This window comes from Ovis canadensis, chromosome 7, assembly GCF_042477335.2.
Source record: "Ovis canadensis isolate MfBH-ARS-UI-01 breed Bighorn chromosome 7, ARS-UI_OviCan_v2, whole genome shotgun sequence".
Lineage (NCBI taxonomy): Eukaryota > Metazoa > Chordata > Mammalia > Artiodactyla > Bovidae > Ovis > Ovis canadensis.
In genome coordinates, this window is record NC_091251.1 from 47,316,250 (window position 1) to 47,332,963 (window position 16,714).

Sequence of the window (16,714 nt, forward strand, 5' to 3'; positions counted from 1 at the left end):
CAAACGGTTCTCTGCTTGGAATACCCTTCCCTCTACTTTTTTTGGGGGGGTAAATCAGATGCATCCTTCAGGTCCCAGATCAGTTGTTACTCGCACAGCCCAGGTAGGCAGGCTTCGTTCCACAACAGGTGTCCTCAGCGTGGTCCAGACGATCTGTCTTTCAGGCGGGTGGCCCTAACGGTGCCCTCGAGACTCCATCAGTGTCAGACAGTCGAAAGGCTCCTTAGAGCAGAGCCAGATGCTTGTGGCTCCAGTCCAAAACAAGTAGGCAGTACATGAAGCTTCGGCCCCACAGCAGAGACACACCCAGAGCTTCCAGTTGCGGGCGCTGGGTACAGGACGATCGTTCACCGCCCGGAACCCAGCCGGGTGTCCCCGCCTCCCACGCTGCGTCGGAGGGGGAGGGGCGGGGCTTTGGGCGCCGGCGAACGGCGTGCGACGAGCGGGGGGCGGGGCCAGGGGCGGAGCGGAGCGCGCATGCGCGGTCGCCTTTGTGTGGGTCGAACAGCAGCAGCGGCGGCGGCGGCGACGGCGGCAGTGGCGGTCCCACTGGCAGGCGGGCAAGAGGGGAGTCCGGGCGGCGTCCGGCGTGGGAGCCGGGGGACCACGATGGTAAAGAAGCGGAAAGGCCGCGTCGTGATTGACTCAGACACGGAGGACAGCGGCAGCGACGAGAACCTGGATCAGGTTAGGACAGGCCGCGGAGGCGCGGGCCAGCGGAGCGGGAGGGCTGAGTCCCGGCCACGGGAGTCGGGAGCCTGTCGGGCCCCGGGCCTCCTGGCTGGAGCGCCCGGCCTGCCTCGTGTCCTGAACGCCGCTGCCGCCCCCTCAGTCCTCCCCGCAGTGCCCGCGGCCCTTGGAGTCTGGCCGGGGCCTGGAGACGGAGCCCGAAGGACTTGGCGCCTTGGGCGGGGAGGCGGGGCAGGGGCCAGGCTGGTGGGCCTCGGACTGGGGGAACTGGAGGAATCCTTGGTCTGCCACGGCCAGATCGGGGCGGCAGGCAGCAGGCCAGGCGATCCGGCCACGGAGAGATAGAAAGTATCGCTCGCCAACCCGGGCGTTTGGGAGGTTTTGGGGGCGGTGCGGGGGGTGGGGGGCGGGAGAGGGAGGCCGAGAAGGTGCAGGCTGTGGAAGATGAAGTTTTTCAGACGAGGGTGTGAACAGAGTGAAGGGCGACCTCTCCGTGCTTGGCGAAGAATACTTAGCTGTGGACACGAATCTACTTGGCAGCTAGGGTGTTTTGTGTTTGTTAAGGGTCCCCATTGAGATGTCAGACCCAGGAAAGCTCTTGGGAGGAGGAAAGTGGGCATAAGTGGAGAAATATCTAGGGCGGCATGGTGGCCCTTTTCATGCAGCATCCCAGAATTCTTTCTACTTGAAAGATGTTCAGGAGCCATTGAAACTAACTTTACGTCTCACTGTCTTGGGGTTGCTTGAACTGTTTATATACTCTGGGAGATACTATAGGGAGGAAGCTGTCCTTTGTAGCAGTGCTCCAGTGATAACAGAAGATTCAAAGAGAGTTTTCCCCCATGTTTAGTGAACAAATTATATACAGAAAGGATATGCAAGAGCTAGTAGTTCTGTAAGTTGAGTAGAGGACTGAACTTAGAATCTGAAATTTTTGAGTTCTAGGCTGTGCTGTTTTCTAGCTATGTATCTTTGGCCATAACTGTAAAGTCTAGATAAAACATCAGCCTTGTGTATCTGATTGGGTTATTACAAAGGATTGAGTATTTGTAAGAATTAATTGATACAAGCACCTGAAAACTAAAGCTTTTCTACAAATGGCTTCTTGGGAGTCCTCTGTATTAGGTCAGAGGTCTCAGGACTTAAATATTAGGGCATGAAAGGGGAGGACTTTGAGAAAGAGGGACTGGAGAGGTGTTGAAGAAAAGAGGGCTCTTTTGAAAAAGGTAGTATGGAGGTAGGAGATGAGGAAGTAGTGGGGCCTGTGGAAAAGTATCAGAGGGATAGAAACCTTGTTATGGGATAAAAAGTGAAAGGTAAGGTGAAAATGTTCACAGGAGAGATTCCTGAAATATGTAAAAATATATTCTTGACTGTAAAAGTTTGGCTGGTAAGTTTAGACTGGCACTTAGGATTAGAACTTAAAAAACAACTATTTTCTAATTTTAAAATGTAGGTTTTTCTGATGATAACATCAGTTATCATTTAAATAGGTCCTGGGGTGAACGTCCCTAGATCAGGAAGATCCCCTGGAAAAGAAAATGGCCACCCACTCCAATATTCTTGCTTGGAAAACCCCATGGACAGAGTCTGGAGGGTTCCAGTGCATAGGGTCGCGAAGAGTTAGACAAGGCTGAGTGACTAACACTGGGGTGAACTAGTCACCTATGTGTTGTGTGTGCTTAGTCGCTCAGTGATGTCCGGCTCTTTGAGACCTGCAGAAGGGTACTGTAGCCCTGGAGAAGGAAATGGCAACCCTCTCCAGTATTCTTGCCTGGAGAATCCCATGGACAGAGGAATTCAGCAGGCTGCAGTCCTTGGGGTCACAAAGAGTCGAACACGACTAAGCGACTGAGCACATACTGTAGTCCATTAACCTCCTCTGTTGGTGGAATTTTTCAGGCAAGAATCCTGGAATGGGTTTCCACTTACTTCTCGGGGAGATCTTCCTGACCCAGGCATCAAACCCTCATGACTGTGTCTCCTGCATCGCAGGTGGTTTCTTTACCCGCTGAGCCGTCCAGTCACTTCAATTAAGTGCTTTATTTACATTGTCAGGTTTTCAAATTCTGATGAAGTAGGTACCATTTTCCCCATTTTAGATATAAGAAAAATGGAGCTTGAAGATATAACTTACCTAGATTCACACAACTTGGTAGTAGAATTTGAACCCAAATCTGTATGACTACAAGGCCTATGCTCTTTCCATATACCAACTATTCTGTGTTTCATATTGCAAAATGATGTTTCATAGTCATTTTCTATGTTACTCGAATGCATGTTTGTAAAGTATATTGAATAGAGGAAATTGATACATCAATTTGAAAGATGATTTGGGGGGCTTCCTTGGTAAAGCACTCTTAAGACATCTGTTCTTTTTTTTTTTTTTAAGACATCTGTTCTGATGATAAATGCACTAAGCTGTAAATTATTCTTTGATTTTTTTCCACAGAAGTCTGACAAGTAAAATGAGTAGAGAGCTTCCTTTTGTAGCAGAAAGATTTTTCCTTATCCACAAAAAAGTTTTTTCAAAGTGAAAACTGAAGGGATTACAACTTTAAACCCAACTTTATCTATTTGTAAAAAGAAATTAGCATAAAATTTGTAAGTAATACCTAATACATTTTAACAGCAATTTCAGCTTTCTCCTTTTCAACTCATTGGCATTCTTTTTATCAGATGGGAACCAGATCAAAATCCCCATTTCCTGTGCATCCTAACAGGCATCAGTGCCTTCTTTCTGTTCAGCCCTGTGCCAGGCTTTCAGAAGAATCAAAAAGTTCTATGCTCTCTAGAAGTTTTCCCAGAGATCTTGAGCAGAAGTTCAAAGTCAGCCTGGTTTTGCGGTCTTTAGGAATCCTCAGGACAAAGTTAATGCCTTCTGGGCCTTACCTCACCAAGATGCCTCGGTCTACTCCATCTATTTCTTGGTCTTCGTTGGTGGGGTATAGCATCGTATTTGCTGTCTAATGAGCAGGCCTTGTGGAAAGGAACAAACCATGACAAATCTCTGAGTGTCAAGTGTGAGAATGGAGCACAGTTAGTAAGGAGATCCTTTGTCTATGAGTTTTCCAAGTGGGAATCTAAGCCATTATGTTAGGAATATTACCTCTAAATTAGTCTTTTCGGAAGGTGAGGCAGGTCAGCTTTCTACACTGGTTTTTCCTGGTGGTGAGAGAAAGAACATGTATGTATGAAACTGCTTGGGTTGCTTGTTTAAGATGTACTTTGCAGGGGCTCCCATCCCAGACCTACTGAATCAGAAGACTCTCAGGGGACTCTATCCTCTGAGGTAAAACACGGCATTTTACCAGTTATAGTCCAGGTACTTATTTGTGTTAAACACTGAGACCACTGTCTGTATGCAAGTTAATCATTTTCATAAGACACTGTAAGTAGTTTGGGAGAGAAATAGCTTCCTGTCTCAGCCATAGTGTGTGTGCACACATAACCAAAGGAATTTAACAGAGATGTTTAAGGTGGCTTCCCTGGTGGCTCAGAGGTTAAAGCATCTGCCTCCAGTGCGGGAGACCCAGGTTCGATCCCTGGGTCGGGAAGATTCCCTGGAGAAGGAAATGGCAATCCACTCCAGTATTCTTGCCTGGAGAATCCGATGGACGGAGAAGCCTAGTAGGTTACAGTCTACGGGGTCGCAAAGAGTCAGACACGACTGAACGACTTCACCTCAAACCTTAAGGTGGCAAAGCAGCTGGTTTTTCTAATCTCTGAAGCCATTTGAATTGTTGGGATGCTTTTTTTGAGGCCTGTTTGTTTTTTCCCTTTCTTCTTGGTGGGAAGAGGTATGTAGTAACTGAATTGGAGTTCTTTGAAATTTGTTTTAACTTTCAAAGGTTTTAAAAACTCAGACCTTTGAGGGATTCATTTTAACATCTGACCTGATAGTGACCTTATTTTTTATGTTGGCCACACCTTTTTTTCAGCATCTTAGAATTGCAAATCATGGAGTTACTGCTTTTGGTGCTTCTTGGGAAAAAATAACACAATTTGAGCCAAATCTAGGCTTTTTTTACCCCACCTTGTACCTATATGAAGATAATATGCCACTCTTTCGGAATAATATTTATGTAGTGGGTCCTGTAATATGAAAAGCATCCAAGACAAGAAAGGAATCAGAAGTTGTCTATTCAAGTCAGTACAACTCAGTGTTTATAATAAGAACTTTACTCTGCCTTTTTCAAGGAAAAAAGAAAAGCTACCTGCAGTTATTTTGTAGTTTTCATCTTCATTTAAAATGATGGTAATTGTGTTATCCTGTCCTCTTTGCTCATGCTACTTGAAGTAGCCATAAATTAAACTTTTTTTTTAATAGGCCCCTAAGTATTTTGTAGGAATTATTTTTAGACATTATGTGTTTAAAATATAATTCTTATAAAGTATCCTTCCATAAATCTTTCACATAAAAGTTGGGAAATTTAGAAGTGCTTCTTATTAATATAGTCTTTTTTTTTTTTTTTTTTGTCAGTGCCAGGTCTTAGTTGTAGCACATGGGATCTTCAGTCTTCATTAAGGCATGCGAACTCTTAGTTGCTGCATGTGAACTCTTAGTTACAGCATGTGGGATCCAGTTCTCTGACCAGGAATCCAACCTAGGCCCCCTGCATTGTGATCACGGAGTCTTAGCCACTGGACCACTAGGGAAGTCCCTAAGGTCTTTTTTCATGAGTCAGAGCAGTTTGAAGTCTAGGATGAAGTTGTGAGAAGTGTCAGTGTTAACTTCTGTAGTTTTAAATTTGTGCCATAATGTTGTATCTTGCCTGATGTAACTCATCTGCCAGTTTCAGTTGACTTTCCTTTAGAAATAGTGCAGGGAAGGTTGAGTCCAGTGGGAGCCATAACAGGCTTTTAGGAAAAATTGAAAACCTGTCTTTCAACACCCCTTCTCTTGGTTTGTACTTACTTGCTCCCTTCCTAAGTTCCCCAAAAGGAAAGATTTTTTTCTTTTTTTTTTTTTAAATCTTTCAACAAATGTGTTAGACAGTGCTAGACAATAAGGCTATTGGATGAACAAAATGGAAGCAATTCCCACCTTCCAGGACCTGGGAGTAGGGGAGCACAGAGGGAGGGACAGGTGCTGAAATTGCTCAGAGAGTCATTTCCTTAGATTTTTGTTACATCTTAGGAAGGAAGAACAAAGATGCTGTGACAGTTTGACCTGGGACCCAGTGCTAGCCTGATGGGAGTGACATTTAAGCTGAGACATGGAATATGAATTAGGGACAAGGAGATAGGTGACTGAAGAGTACAGGGACATGTGAGTGTTCATGGTTGAGGGACCAAAATGTACAAAACCGTTGAGGCAGGAAGGGCCTAGCACCCTCATGAAACTGAAAGAAGCAGTGACTACGACATCACTAGTTGGAGAGAGAGTGGTCCAAGCGAAGCTGCAGAAGCAGTCTCTTTGGATTCTTTGAAAATGGAAAAACCAGTTTAGTGGATCACAACCAGTATTAAAAATAAAAACAAAATTGAATCAAGTATAAAAAATAATTGTATGTCAGGCTTTATAAAGATAAGTATGTTTCATAAAGATATTGTTTCATAAGGTCTAATTTATCTCTCTGTGGGCTGAGGTTGAAAAGAAGTTTTAAGCCACTGGCAGGATCAGGTCAGCAATATTCAGGACTGTGAACTCTATTCTGAGGGTAATGAGAAACCAGTGGAGGATTTTAAGCTGGAAGAGGTGTTCCTCTTTGTCTTTTGAAAAGTTTTCCCAGACTGACATGTGAAGAGTAATCTAGAGAAGGGACACCAGTTAGGTGGCAGATAGAGGAGTCCAGGTGAGAGATGGTGGAGAGGGTAAGTTCCACTAGAATGGAAGCTCCGAGAGGGCAGTGGAGTGTCCCTGCATCTAGAATAGTGTCTGGCCTGCTGCATGTGCCTTGTCAATATTTGTTGAATGAATGCCTAACTTGGACCGGTGTAGTTATAGACACGGCAGAAAGTGGATTCAATAGGACATAATATTTATGCTATGAAACTGTGAGTTTGATGATTGATTGGATGCTGGGGGTGAGGAAGAGGATGTTCTGGCATGAGATAGGGAACCCTGGAGGAAGATCAGGTTTAGAGGTGAAGAGTATATGTTCAGTCTTAGATGTGTAGAGATTAAAATTGTCTTATGAGACTCAAGTGAAAGCATTGTAGGTAGTTGAAAATAATGCCTGCCTGACACAGAGTAGACAATTAATAAATCTTTGCTGAATAAGCAAATGCTGCTTGTGGCATATCCATGGTAGAAAGTTAGATTCTAACTTTTCTGTATAGTGGGGTTGCTTAGAGATAAAAAGGACACTGTCAGATTGGGAGTTCTTACTCTAGCCTTTGCTGTAATACTGATATCTCTTCTATAAGGCCCAATGTGCATTAGTTAGAAAGTATTCAAAGAGGGAACCAATTATAAATAAATAACAGTAATAGAATTTTTTAAAGATTTTTATGTACTTTTTATTTTGATTGTGTTGAAAGCTGACTTTATTTTATCAGTTCTGTGGCAATGTGGGCATTTATAGAGCACAGTATTTTATCTATAACTATAATCACTTTGCTGGTAATTGGAAGAAGTTGCCACAGTTAGCTCCAGTCATGCAATATGTAAAAGAATGTTATACTGTCACTTTGGAATTACTTATTCTGAAGGGTTTTTGTGTTTGTTCATTGGTTTGGTTTGTTTTCTTTTGTTTTTTAATTACAAAAATAGTGCATGCTTGTTGAAACAGTTCCAGCAAAACAGAATGGGACATACATGTATGTACAGATACATGTATGGCATACCTGTATCCCACAGATGTGTGTACACAGTGGCTGTGTTCCTTATTCTTTAAAAATAACCAGTGTCCACTGTTGGAATCATGTTCTTCTATCAACAATTTTGATATGAAAGAAAAAATAGGAATTAATCTCAGATTTACACTTGTGTGAATTATTACTCTTTACTCAGCATCTCTCAGGTCCTCCCACTTGCCTGTGTCCCTGTGGCTACTTAGGCTGTCCAGGCCACATCCACTCTGATTGCCCTGCTGTGGACCCCTCGGTACTTCTTCCCTGGCCTTCTAGTCGATTCCTGTTGGTCAGAGTGCTCTTCTAAAAGCCCTCTCAGGGGGTGGTTACTTCCCTAGCTTAAAATCATTTGATGAAGGCTCCCCACTGCCTTCCAATAAAATTTGTTCTCCTGATCCTGCTTTATAAACCTGGGAATGATGTGGTTTCTTCTCGCCTCTAACCTGCCTCATTCCATCATCCCCTACCCCTTGCCTAAGAAGCTCTAGTCACACTGGTTCCCTTTCAGTTCTTTGGTTAAGCCAAGCTGTTGCCAGTCTCAGGGCCTTATCTATTCTCTCTGTAGACTTCTGTCCAGAAGACTGCTGCACCCCTGTCTCCTCTCGCCAGGTTTCTAGTCTCAGCCTAAATACCATTGCCTCAAAGAAGCAATCACCCTATTGCAGATAGGTGTTCCATCCACTTGACAACCACCTTCTCAGCACTTATTACTAGATATAATTGTTTCTTTATCTATTTGTCTCTCTCCCTCACTTGATTTTATTTATTTATTTTAAAAATTTTATTGGAGTATAGTTGACTTATAATGTTTTGTTAGTTTCAAGTGAACAGTAAAGTGAATCAGTTATTCATATACCCCCTCACTTGGTTTTCAGTTCTGTGAGATCAAAGGATTATGTATCTTCATGACTGTCTACTCAGGACTTGGTATATAGTAGGTGCTGATAGCAGGGGAACTATTAATATCTGTCCCAGCTTGCCAGGAACTGAGTTTCCCAGAATTCAGGACTTTCAGTGCTAAAACCAGGACAGTCCTGAGCAAACCAAGATGTCTGGTCACCCTAATTGGCAGTAATCACTTATATCAGTTGTATTTGTGGAATGAATAAGTGAAAAATACATGCTAACTAACTATTAGGGAAAAAAAACCTCTGAGGTTTATCCATATGAGCTTTTATTCTCCTTATCTGGGGTACAGAATGTGTATCCCACTTTCACGTGATCATGGGAGGTTTGATTAAAGAGATGAGACTTAATTTCCTTAGAGTAAGGGGAAGCTAAATTGCTTTATTACAAGTTGATCCCAACATGGCATCACAAAAAGCTCATTGTGAATGATGGGGTAGGGGAATTCAACCCTCAGGTTTATGAATCTTGACATATTGATGGATTAAAATTATAATTTTAACCAAAATAATACTATTTTAATAAATATTACCTTAGTGTAGTTAGGCATGCTTTGTTAGGGTCTGAGTTTTGGCCACCTAGTTTAGTGTTGAATATCAAGCAGTGTTAATGACACTCCTCTGGAAGCCAGATGTGGCATCCTACACAGTCTTACCTGCGGTGTGTTGGGCATTGGCATTACTCTCAGCAGATCTTTAGTTCAGCTTCAATTTGATAAGCCATGCTGGCACCCTATACTGCCATGGCATCCTAGAGGAATCCCGAGAAAAGAGGTTTTCACTAGCTGTGATGAAATACAGAGAGGATGGTAAGAGAACCAGTGGACACACACCAACATCATCTCAACCAGTGTGGCACAGTGAAGTGGGCCTGGCAAGAGAGAGCTGCAGGTGGATCTACCCCCATTCATGAATCATTTTAATCTGGCTTTTGTGAGTATTGGTGTTAGATAAATCCACCCCTATAGGTAACAAATCTATCTGTGTGTGCGGTATTGGCAAGACCTTTCTGTTGCACATTAGTGTGTTCAGCTGATTTATGAGCCCTCAGAATATAAAGGCCTTAACTGTGAAGAGTAGCCTTTCACACTTTTTAAGGTCTTTGCTGTCTCTGTGCTGTTGTTAATATGGTATTTAATGCTGTAGAAGAAGGACTGTGCCTGTCAGATGCAGTTGTCCACTAATGAAGAGCCATTTGCTAGGTTTTTATCTTTTATTTTATTTGCTTATTTGTTAAATTTTTATTGGGGTATATTTGATTTACAGTGTTGTGTTAATATCAGGTGCACAGCAAAGTGAATCAGTAATACATACGTTCACTCTTTTTTAGATTCTTTTCCCATATAGGTCAATTACAGAATTTTGAGTAGAGTTCTCTGTGCTATACAGATAACTTAGAACGGTTCTTGTTAGTTGTCTTGGGTTTTTAATATTATGTGGAATCTCTTTAACAGGAAGACAGTATTAACATCTTAACACTTTAGTTACAGTAACTGTTAATGCATATCTTCTGCTTGTAATAGTCTGTGTTTCAGGGAAGAATTTGATTGCCAACATATCCAAATCCATGTTATAATGAGTTGGTATTATTATAAAACAGAATTCTGTTGCATTTGTGAACCTCAAAGGTTCAGAAAAAAAATTATAAATAAGAAATCTTTCCTATTTTTATAAATTTGCATGAAGGTAATGTAGAAAAAAGATAATAGTAAAGGCCATACACAAATTACCATATAACTCGGCATTTATCCAGGTGAAATAAAAACTAGTATTTACATGAAAACCTGTACATGAACCAATAATTGCCCCAAGCTGTAAACAATCCAGATGTTTTTCAACTGGCAGATGGGTAAAGTGTGGTGTATCCATACAATGGAATATTACTTAACAATAAAAAGAAACAAACTGCCTATTCCTGTCCCAGCAACATGGATGAATCTTAAATGCATTATTCTAAAAAAAACCGGATTCAAAAGACTACATGCTACATGATTACATTTATATGATATTTTATGATAGGCAGATGTATAGGGACAGAAAACAGGTCTGTGATTGCCAGGGGATGGAGGGAGGGAGATGAAGAGCATTAACTTCCTGAAAAGGCTGAAGGTCATACGTACTCTACTTTTTCATATGAAAGTAATGACTCCTATTGACCAGTGCAAATTACAGCAAAATTTGGAGGGCGTGATGGGACTGTCCTGTATCTGGTTCACAGGAGTAGTTCAGCTATATTTGTCAAACTCATAGAACTGTCCATAAGAAAGGATAAAACACACTATATATAAATTACATACTTGTTTTTACAAGACTATAAGCACACAAATATTGTTGCAGTTCGTATTTGGTCAGTAGGAGTTACCATTTTGGTATGAAAAGGGAGAGTGTTCTTATGATCTGAAGCCTTTTCAGGAAGTTAGTATGCCAGCTCTGTCTAAGGAAATGAGAAGAGTAACGTTTCATGACTGCTTATGAAGACGAGATCATGTCAGCTGTTAATCTGAGAAGGTCATTTTCTCATTCTGGCCAAGGAGGGTATACTCCTAAAATAGAAAGAGACTGGAAGAGGAAAACAGATATTTTATAGCAGTCTTTAAAAATTTTGTCTTGGCTGTTAATCTTTAGTTGTATAGCACCACCATCATCAAGGAATAATGCTACTAGTATTTATTAGTTGTATTTTTCTCTTTTTTTGGCATAAGGGGAAAATGTAAACCATGATAGAAATAGGAACTAGGATTTTATCTGTCCTGGTTTGAATCCTGACTCTGTCATACACTGGCTGTATTATCTTGGGTAAATTACTTAACCTTTGCTACTACTTAGTTTTTTTTATCTTTAAATCGGGAGGGGTGATGATATTTACCTTAAGGTGTTGTGAAGATTACATGTTAGATGCTTAGAAAAGTATCTGACATCTGGTAAGTGCAATATAATTTTGGTCTGGTATTAATATTATCCAAGAGTAAGAACCAGAGCAAGTATCCTTTTGTTGTGTTTTTGAGTGGACTGAGTTGGGGAGAACTAACAGGAGAGGGGAACCATGTGAAAGAGCAAATCCTGGTTGTAGCCACAACTTACCAAATGGCATATCTCTTCCCCTTTAATTTCTTAAATCACCAGGACAAGGCAGAGATGGTGAATGGAAATATTTGGGTTATCAAATTAGGATTCTGATGTAGTGGTCAGCATACTTCCTGCTTGGCCCTGGGTTAAGCACCAGAAATATATTTTTCCCTGCCCTGGTTTAAGCATTCAGAAAACTACCTCAGAAACTTATTGGGCTTCCCTGGTGGCTCAAACGGTAAAGAATCTGCCTGCAATGCAGGCATCCTGTGTTCGGTCCTTGGGTTGGGAAGATCTCCAGCATTCTGGCCTGGAGAATTCCATAGACAGAAGAGCCTGGCAGGCTATAGTCCATGGGGTCACAAAGAGTCAGATACGACTGAGCAACTTTCACCTTCAGAAACTTAACAGTTTGTCAGCTTATTCTGAACAGCGCCACAGATGCCAGTTTTACCGTGAATTTTATATATATAGTAAGAAGATGCTCAGAGTATTGGCTATACCACTAAGGACAGGGAGCAGATTACCTTTGTAGACATGGTCCTGAGAATCAGTACTTCTGTAACTTATAGAGGAAATTTGGGGGTAGCCTGGGGCTTCCCTGGTGGCTCAGATAGTAAAGAATCTGCTTGCAATGGCGGAGACCTGGGTTTGATCCCTGGGTTGGGAAGATCCCCTGGAGAAGTAAATGGCAACCCACTCCAGTATTCTTGCCTGGAGAATCCCATGGACAGAGGAGCCTGGCAGGCTACAGTCCATGGGGTTGCAAAGAACTGGACACGACTGAGGGAGTAACACATATGGGGGTAGCCTACAGTTAAGTTTTCTAATCACTTTTCCATTTCAGACATACACCTCCCATTGAGGGGACAGATTTTTAAATTTTTTTTTCCTGTGCTTTATGGCTTGTGGGATCTTAGTTCCCCCACCAGTGGTTGAACCCAGGCCCTTGGCAGTAAAAGTACAGTCTTAACCACTGGACCACCCGGGAATTCCCAGGACAGATTTTGAAAACATTTCTTTACCACTTAGAAGCGTGGCAGTCCGACCGTTCATGTGATGAAAGTTCCCATGATGGTATTTTTTGATTGCAACCACAAAGAGGTAGAAGAGATTTAGGGAAAGTGGGCATTGTAGTATTTTTGGATGTATTTTCTCTGTAAACAAAACTCATGCGGCTACTTTGCCCTCTCAGGAACTCTTGTCCCTGGCAAAGCGGAAGCGAAGTGACTCTGAAGAGAAGGAGCCACCTGTGAGTCAGCCTGCTGCCTCCTCAGACTCGGAGACATCTAACAGTGATGACGAGGTGGGTGTGGAGGGGTGGGCCTCTGACGGGCATCTGAGAGTCCCGACAGCCTCTTTTCCTTAACCTGAGACCTTCCTGCCTAAGATCTGTAAGAACTTCTTAGGGAAAGAAAATTGTGTCTGGAAAGCTCTCACATTGTGATGTTCTCTGCACTGCTAGTTACCAGCAGGCACCTCTGCAGTGCATCTGTGACCATTTTTTAGTTTTTTATTTTTAGCACTCTTACAGAAGGGGCACAACTTGTTAGTCATCATCTCTTTTATTTTTTTTGTCAACTTTTTAATCCCATTTCTATGTCAGAAAAGAAATTCTATCAAGAATGCCAAATTATGGTGGAAAATACTTTAGAAAAACAAGAAGCTTTCTTTGAGTAGACATAATCAACATTCCCCAAAGTGGTGTCTAGGTATTACAGAGAAATATCCAGCTGTTCATTGTTTAAGCCAAGGTGATTTTCCCAGTCTGCTGCCCACCACCAAACAAGGCCCTAAAAGATCCAGAACTTTAATGGAAGAGAGAGATTAGGGGAAAGGTCTTTGAAACACTCCTACATGTTCCTCATTTGATTTAAAATACTTTTCTTCCCCTTAGTAATTTCCTGGAGGTAGACTGGATATCACCTTTGTGTTTAATCTCTTACCCTGCAGTCTAGGAAAAAATTTTTGTTGAAAAATTTTTTAATTTTTGTATTTCTTTATTTTATTGTTTGGCTGTGTTGGGTCTTCATTGCTTTGTGCAGGCTTTCTCTAGTTGGAGTAAGCAGAGGCTGCCCTTCATTGTGCTGTGTGGGGTTCTCATTACGGTGGCTTCTCTTGTTGCTAAGCACAGTGTACAGGCTTCAGTAGTTGTAGCACTCGGGCTTAGTTGCTCTGAGGTGTGTAGGATCCTCCTGGACCAGAGATCAAACCTGTGTCCACTGCATTGCAAGGCAGATTCTTAACCACTGGACCACCAGGGAAGCTCCTTAGGAAAATATTTTTAACAGTGTACTAACAGTATCTTGTTTTAAAGTTCCACTGAAGTAAAAAAAAATTTTTTTTCTATTATAATAAAATTTAGTTAACAGCCAGAACAGTATTCACCAGTGCCCTGCATATGCAGATTAGGAAAGATTGCATTCTGATTGACTGTAGTGATATTCTCTTAATCGTAAATAATTTAACAGACCTAAAATTGTTTTGACTATAAGAGGTAGTAAATGTGTGAATTTTATTTTTTGTTTCATTTATTTTTCATGGAGGAACTGTAATTCCTCTAAAATTGATAAAGTAATCTGATAGAAAAGCAGTAGGCTTTATGAAATAATTTGCTTTGTTTTTTCTATTAAAAAAGAAGCAAAAATAGAACAGAAAAATCTTGAAATAATTCCCTTCCCCACTATTCCTACATTAACTATTTTCATTTTCCATGTTTTAGAAGTCAGCTGCTACAGTGTAATCCCAAATCTGTGTTGTGTTTGGAATACCCTGTAGCATGTTTATGATCTTTGTACTTCCTTAAGGAAAACATCAGTAGCTATCCTTTGAAGCTCCATAGTACTATCATTAGATCACTCTTGAGTATGCAGTTACTACAAGGATTCCCTTCATCCTTTTGAACTGCTTCTATCAAGCAGTCAGAGTATGTATCAACTCCATAGCATTAGGGGAGCCCAAATATGTGCTAGGGTAGATCGAGCATCATAAACATGTCTCCAGCTTTGTCACTCTCAGCTACTTACCAACTCTTGAGTCTTCATCCTTAGAATGCTACCAGCTACTCCTGTACTTATTAGAGAAAAAGCTGACAGACAGGCTGCACCCTGTCTAGTAGGGAGTTAAAGTTTGAGTAAGTTTCCCCCCGCAAAGTTCTTAGCTCTTGTAGCTGCCTCCACGTCCCATCGCCCAGGCTCACTGGCTTCTTGCAGCTCTGCTCCAATCTGCTCACCCTTCACTGGAAATAGCAGTCTCTGTTTCATGGCCATTCTGAAAGGTGCCTCTTTTTTGGTCTGCATTATCAGTTTCTGGCCCAGGCTACTAGCTTAAGCACAAAGCACTACAAAGTTAGGGTGAATTATTTCATTATTTTCGACAATTAAGAAAGTCTTTTTTAAAAAATCCTACCAACCACTAGAGAACTCAGTAGTATGGTAAACTCAGATTTATGGCTGCCATGTACACCTCCCAACACTTTTCCCCTCCCATGTGACTCTTTTATGGTTTATTGTCATTAGCAATGATAAACACAGATAGAAAGAATTATATTGTTCCCCTCAGATTTGCTGGAACAGAAAATTTGTCAGGAACAACTGAGTTAGGTTAATGGGTGGTTTGTCTTAAGGAGAGACACGCACTGACTTTAGAATAAGAAGGTATCTAGCTAACTGGTAGGGGTGGGGAGGGAGATGCAAAGAAGTTATGAAAGTTTCCTATCCAGAAAAAATGGGTACAGTGGATATTAAGGTTCAATTACGAGGACTTCCCTGGTGGTCCAGAGATAGGACTCAGTGCTTCTGCTCCCTGGGGCATGGGTTTGATCCCTAGTCAGGGAACTAAGATCCCACAAGCTGTGTGGTATAGTCAAAAAAAAAAAAAGAAAGAAAACGTTCATTTCAGGAGGGAATAGTAGAGATTTCATTTATATTCTCTGTCGGGGGGAGGGAATACCTAACTTTAATGGAAGAAAATATGCTTTGGTATTATTTTTGGTGAGTGAATTATTCTCAATCATACCTTGGGCACATGAGAAAATAAGAAGTAGAACTCTTCCTGTAACCTTTCATTGGCCGTGCCTGGGACATGGGGAAACACACCGCAGTGGTAGTTTATAATGTTGTGTTGTGGCGTTTTGGTACCGTCATTTCTTGTCCCTTCTTGTCCCTTCTTGAGCGCATTTGATAAGAGAAGCACCACCAAGGGTGCAGACAGGAGTGGCGGGGAAGAAAAATAACAAGCTTAGAAGGAAGAGAATTAGTGCTCATTCATGAGATGAAGTTTAAAAACAAAAAAGTGGCTGAAACAAAAGTCTACTAGGAGGAAGAGAGTTCTAAATCGGGTAGTTCAGAGTCCTTTTTAGAAACATGGTGGGTCTCGTGGAAACAGATGGCTGCATCTAGGTAAGACATAAGAAGAAAGCCTAGATTTTCACTTGGTACCAGTAAAAATCATGTTAGATACCAAGAAAACCTTTTTTGTTGTTGTTCAAAGCAGAATATAACTACATTAGACAAAGTAAGGGGACATCAGACTTATGTTCTAATACCCTCAGCCTGACTGATTATTTTATAAAGCTTCATGTATAGCCCTGTTTTCTACACTTTTGAGAAATAAAAGTGTCGGGCCCAGCCCTGTTATTCACTGCTTGTCACACCAGGTTTTTCTTCCCTAGAACTTGTGTCAGCCCTCCTGGACGAACTTCATGCTCCAGCTTACCACCTCTTCAAAACTCTGGTCTCTTCTTGCTTTCCCCCATTCCATTGTCTTCTACTTTCTTTCTTTCTGAAGCTTCTTCTCTTTCCCTTTTATCCCATTAATCTTTTGGGCGCTCCCAGGTTGATCTAGTTGCACTCCTATTCCACTACTTTATTTATTGCTTGCTGGCTCCAATATTTTTAATAGGACATTTTGAAAAGGATACTACTTTTACTTAAAATTCATTTAGTAATAACTTCCACGAAGTTGGCCGAGATACCCAAGAGCAAAGTTGTGTTACTGCCTTACCATGCAAATAATAATCAGCACGTACTTCCGATAAAGGCCTTCACCGCCGAACTAATGTTTTTCAGTGTGTATATTCATTTAGTAAGGTTGTCATACACACAATACTTGTAGAAAAAGATGTTCCATGGAGATGAATTATCCCAATACTAAAACTAAACTCTTGAAAGTTTATTATATTTGAAACTTTCGGATACGTTTTGTCAAATATAGTTTTTTAAGCTGATTATGAATGGTTATGAATGGCAGTTCTT

The 16,714-nt window shown here is 41.5% G+C and overlaps 1 protein-coding gene across 1 annotated transcript in view; it reads left to right on the plus strand.

The window, feature by feature from the left end:
* Positions 1 to 446: 446 nt before the first annotated feature.
* RTF1 (RTF1 homolog, Paf1/RNA polymerase II complex component) overlaps positions 447 to 16,714 on the plus strand; it is a 44,514-nt gene continuing 28,246 nt past the window's right edge. The window contains exons 1-2 of the mRNA XM_069596057.1: positions 447 to 687; positions 12,655 to 12,765. Of these exons, the coding sequence (XP_069452158.1) occupies positions 478 to 687; positions 12,655 to 12,765 (321 nt within the window). The 5' untranslated portion in view covers positions 447 to 477. The remainder of the gene's footprint in view (positions 688 to 12,654; positions 12,766 to 16,714) is intronic.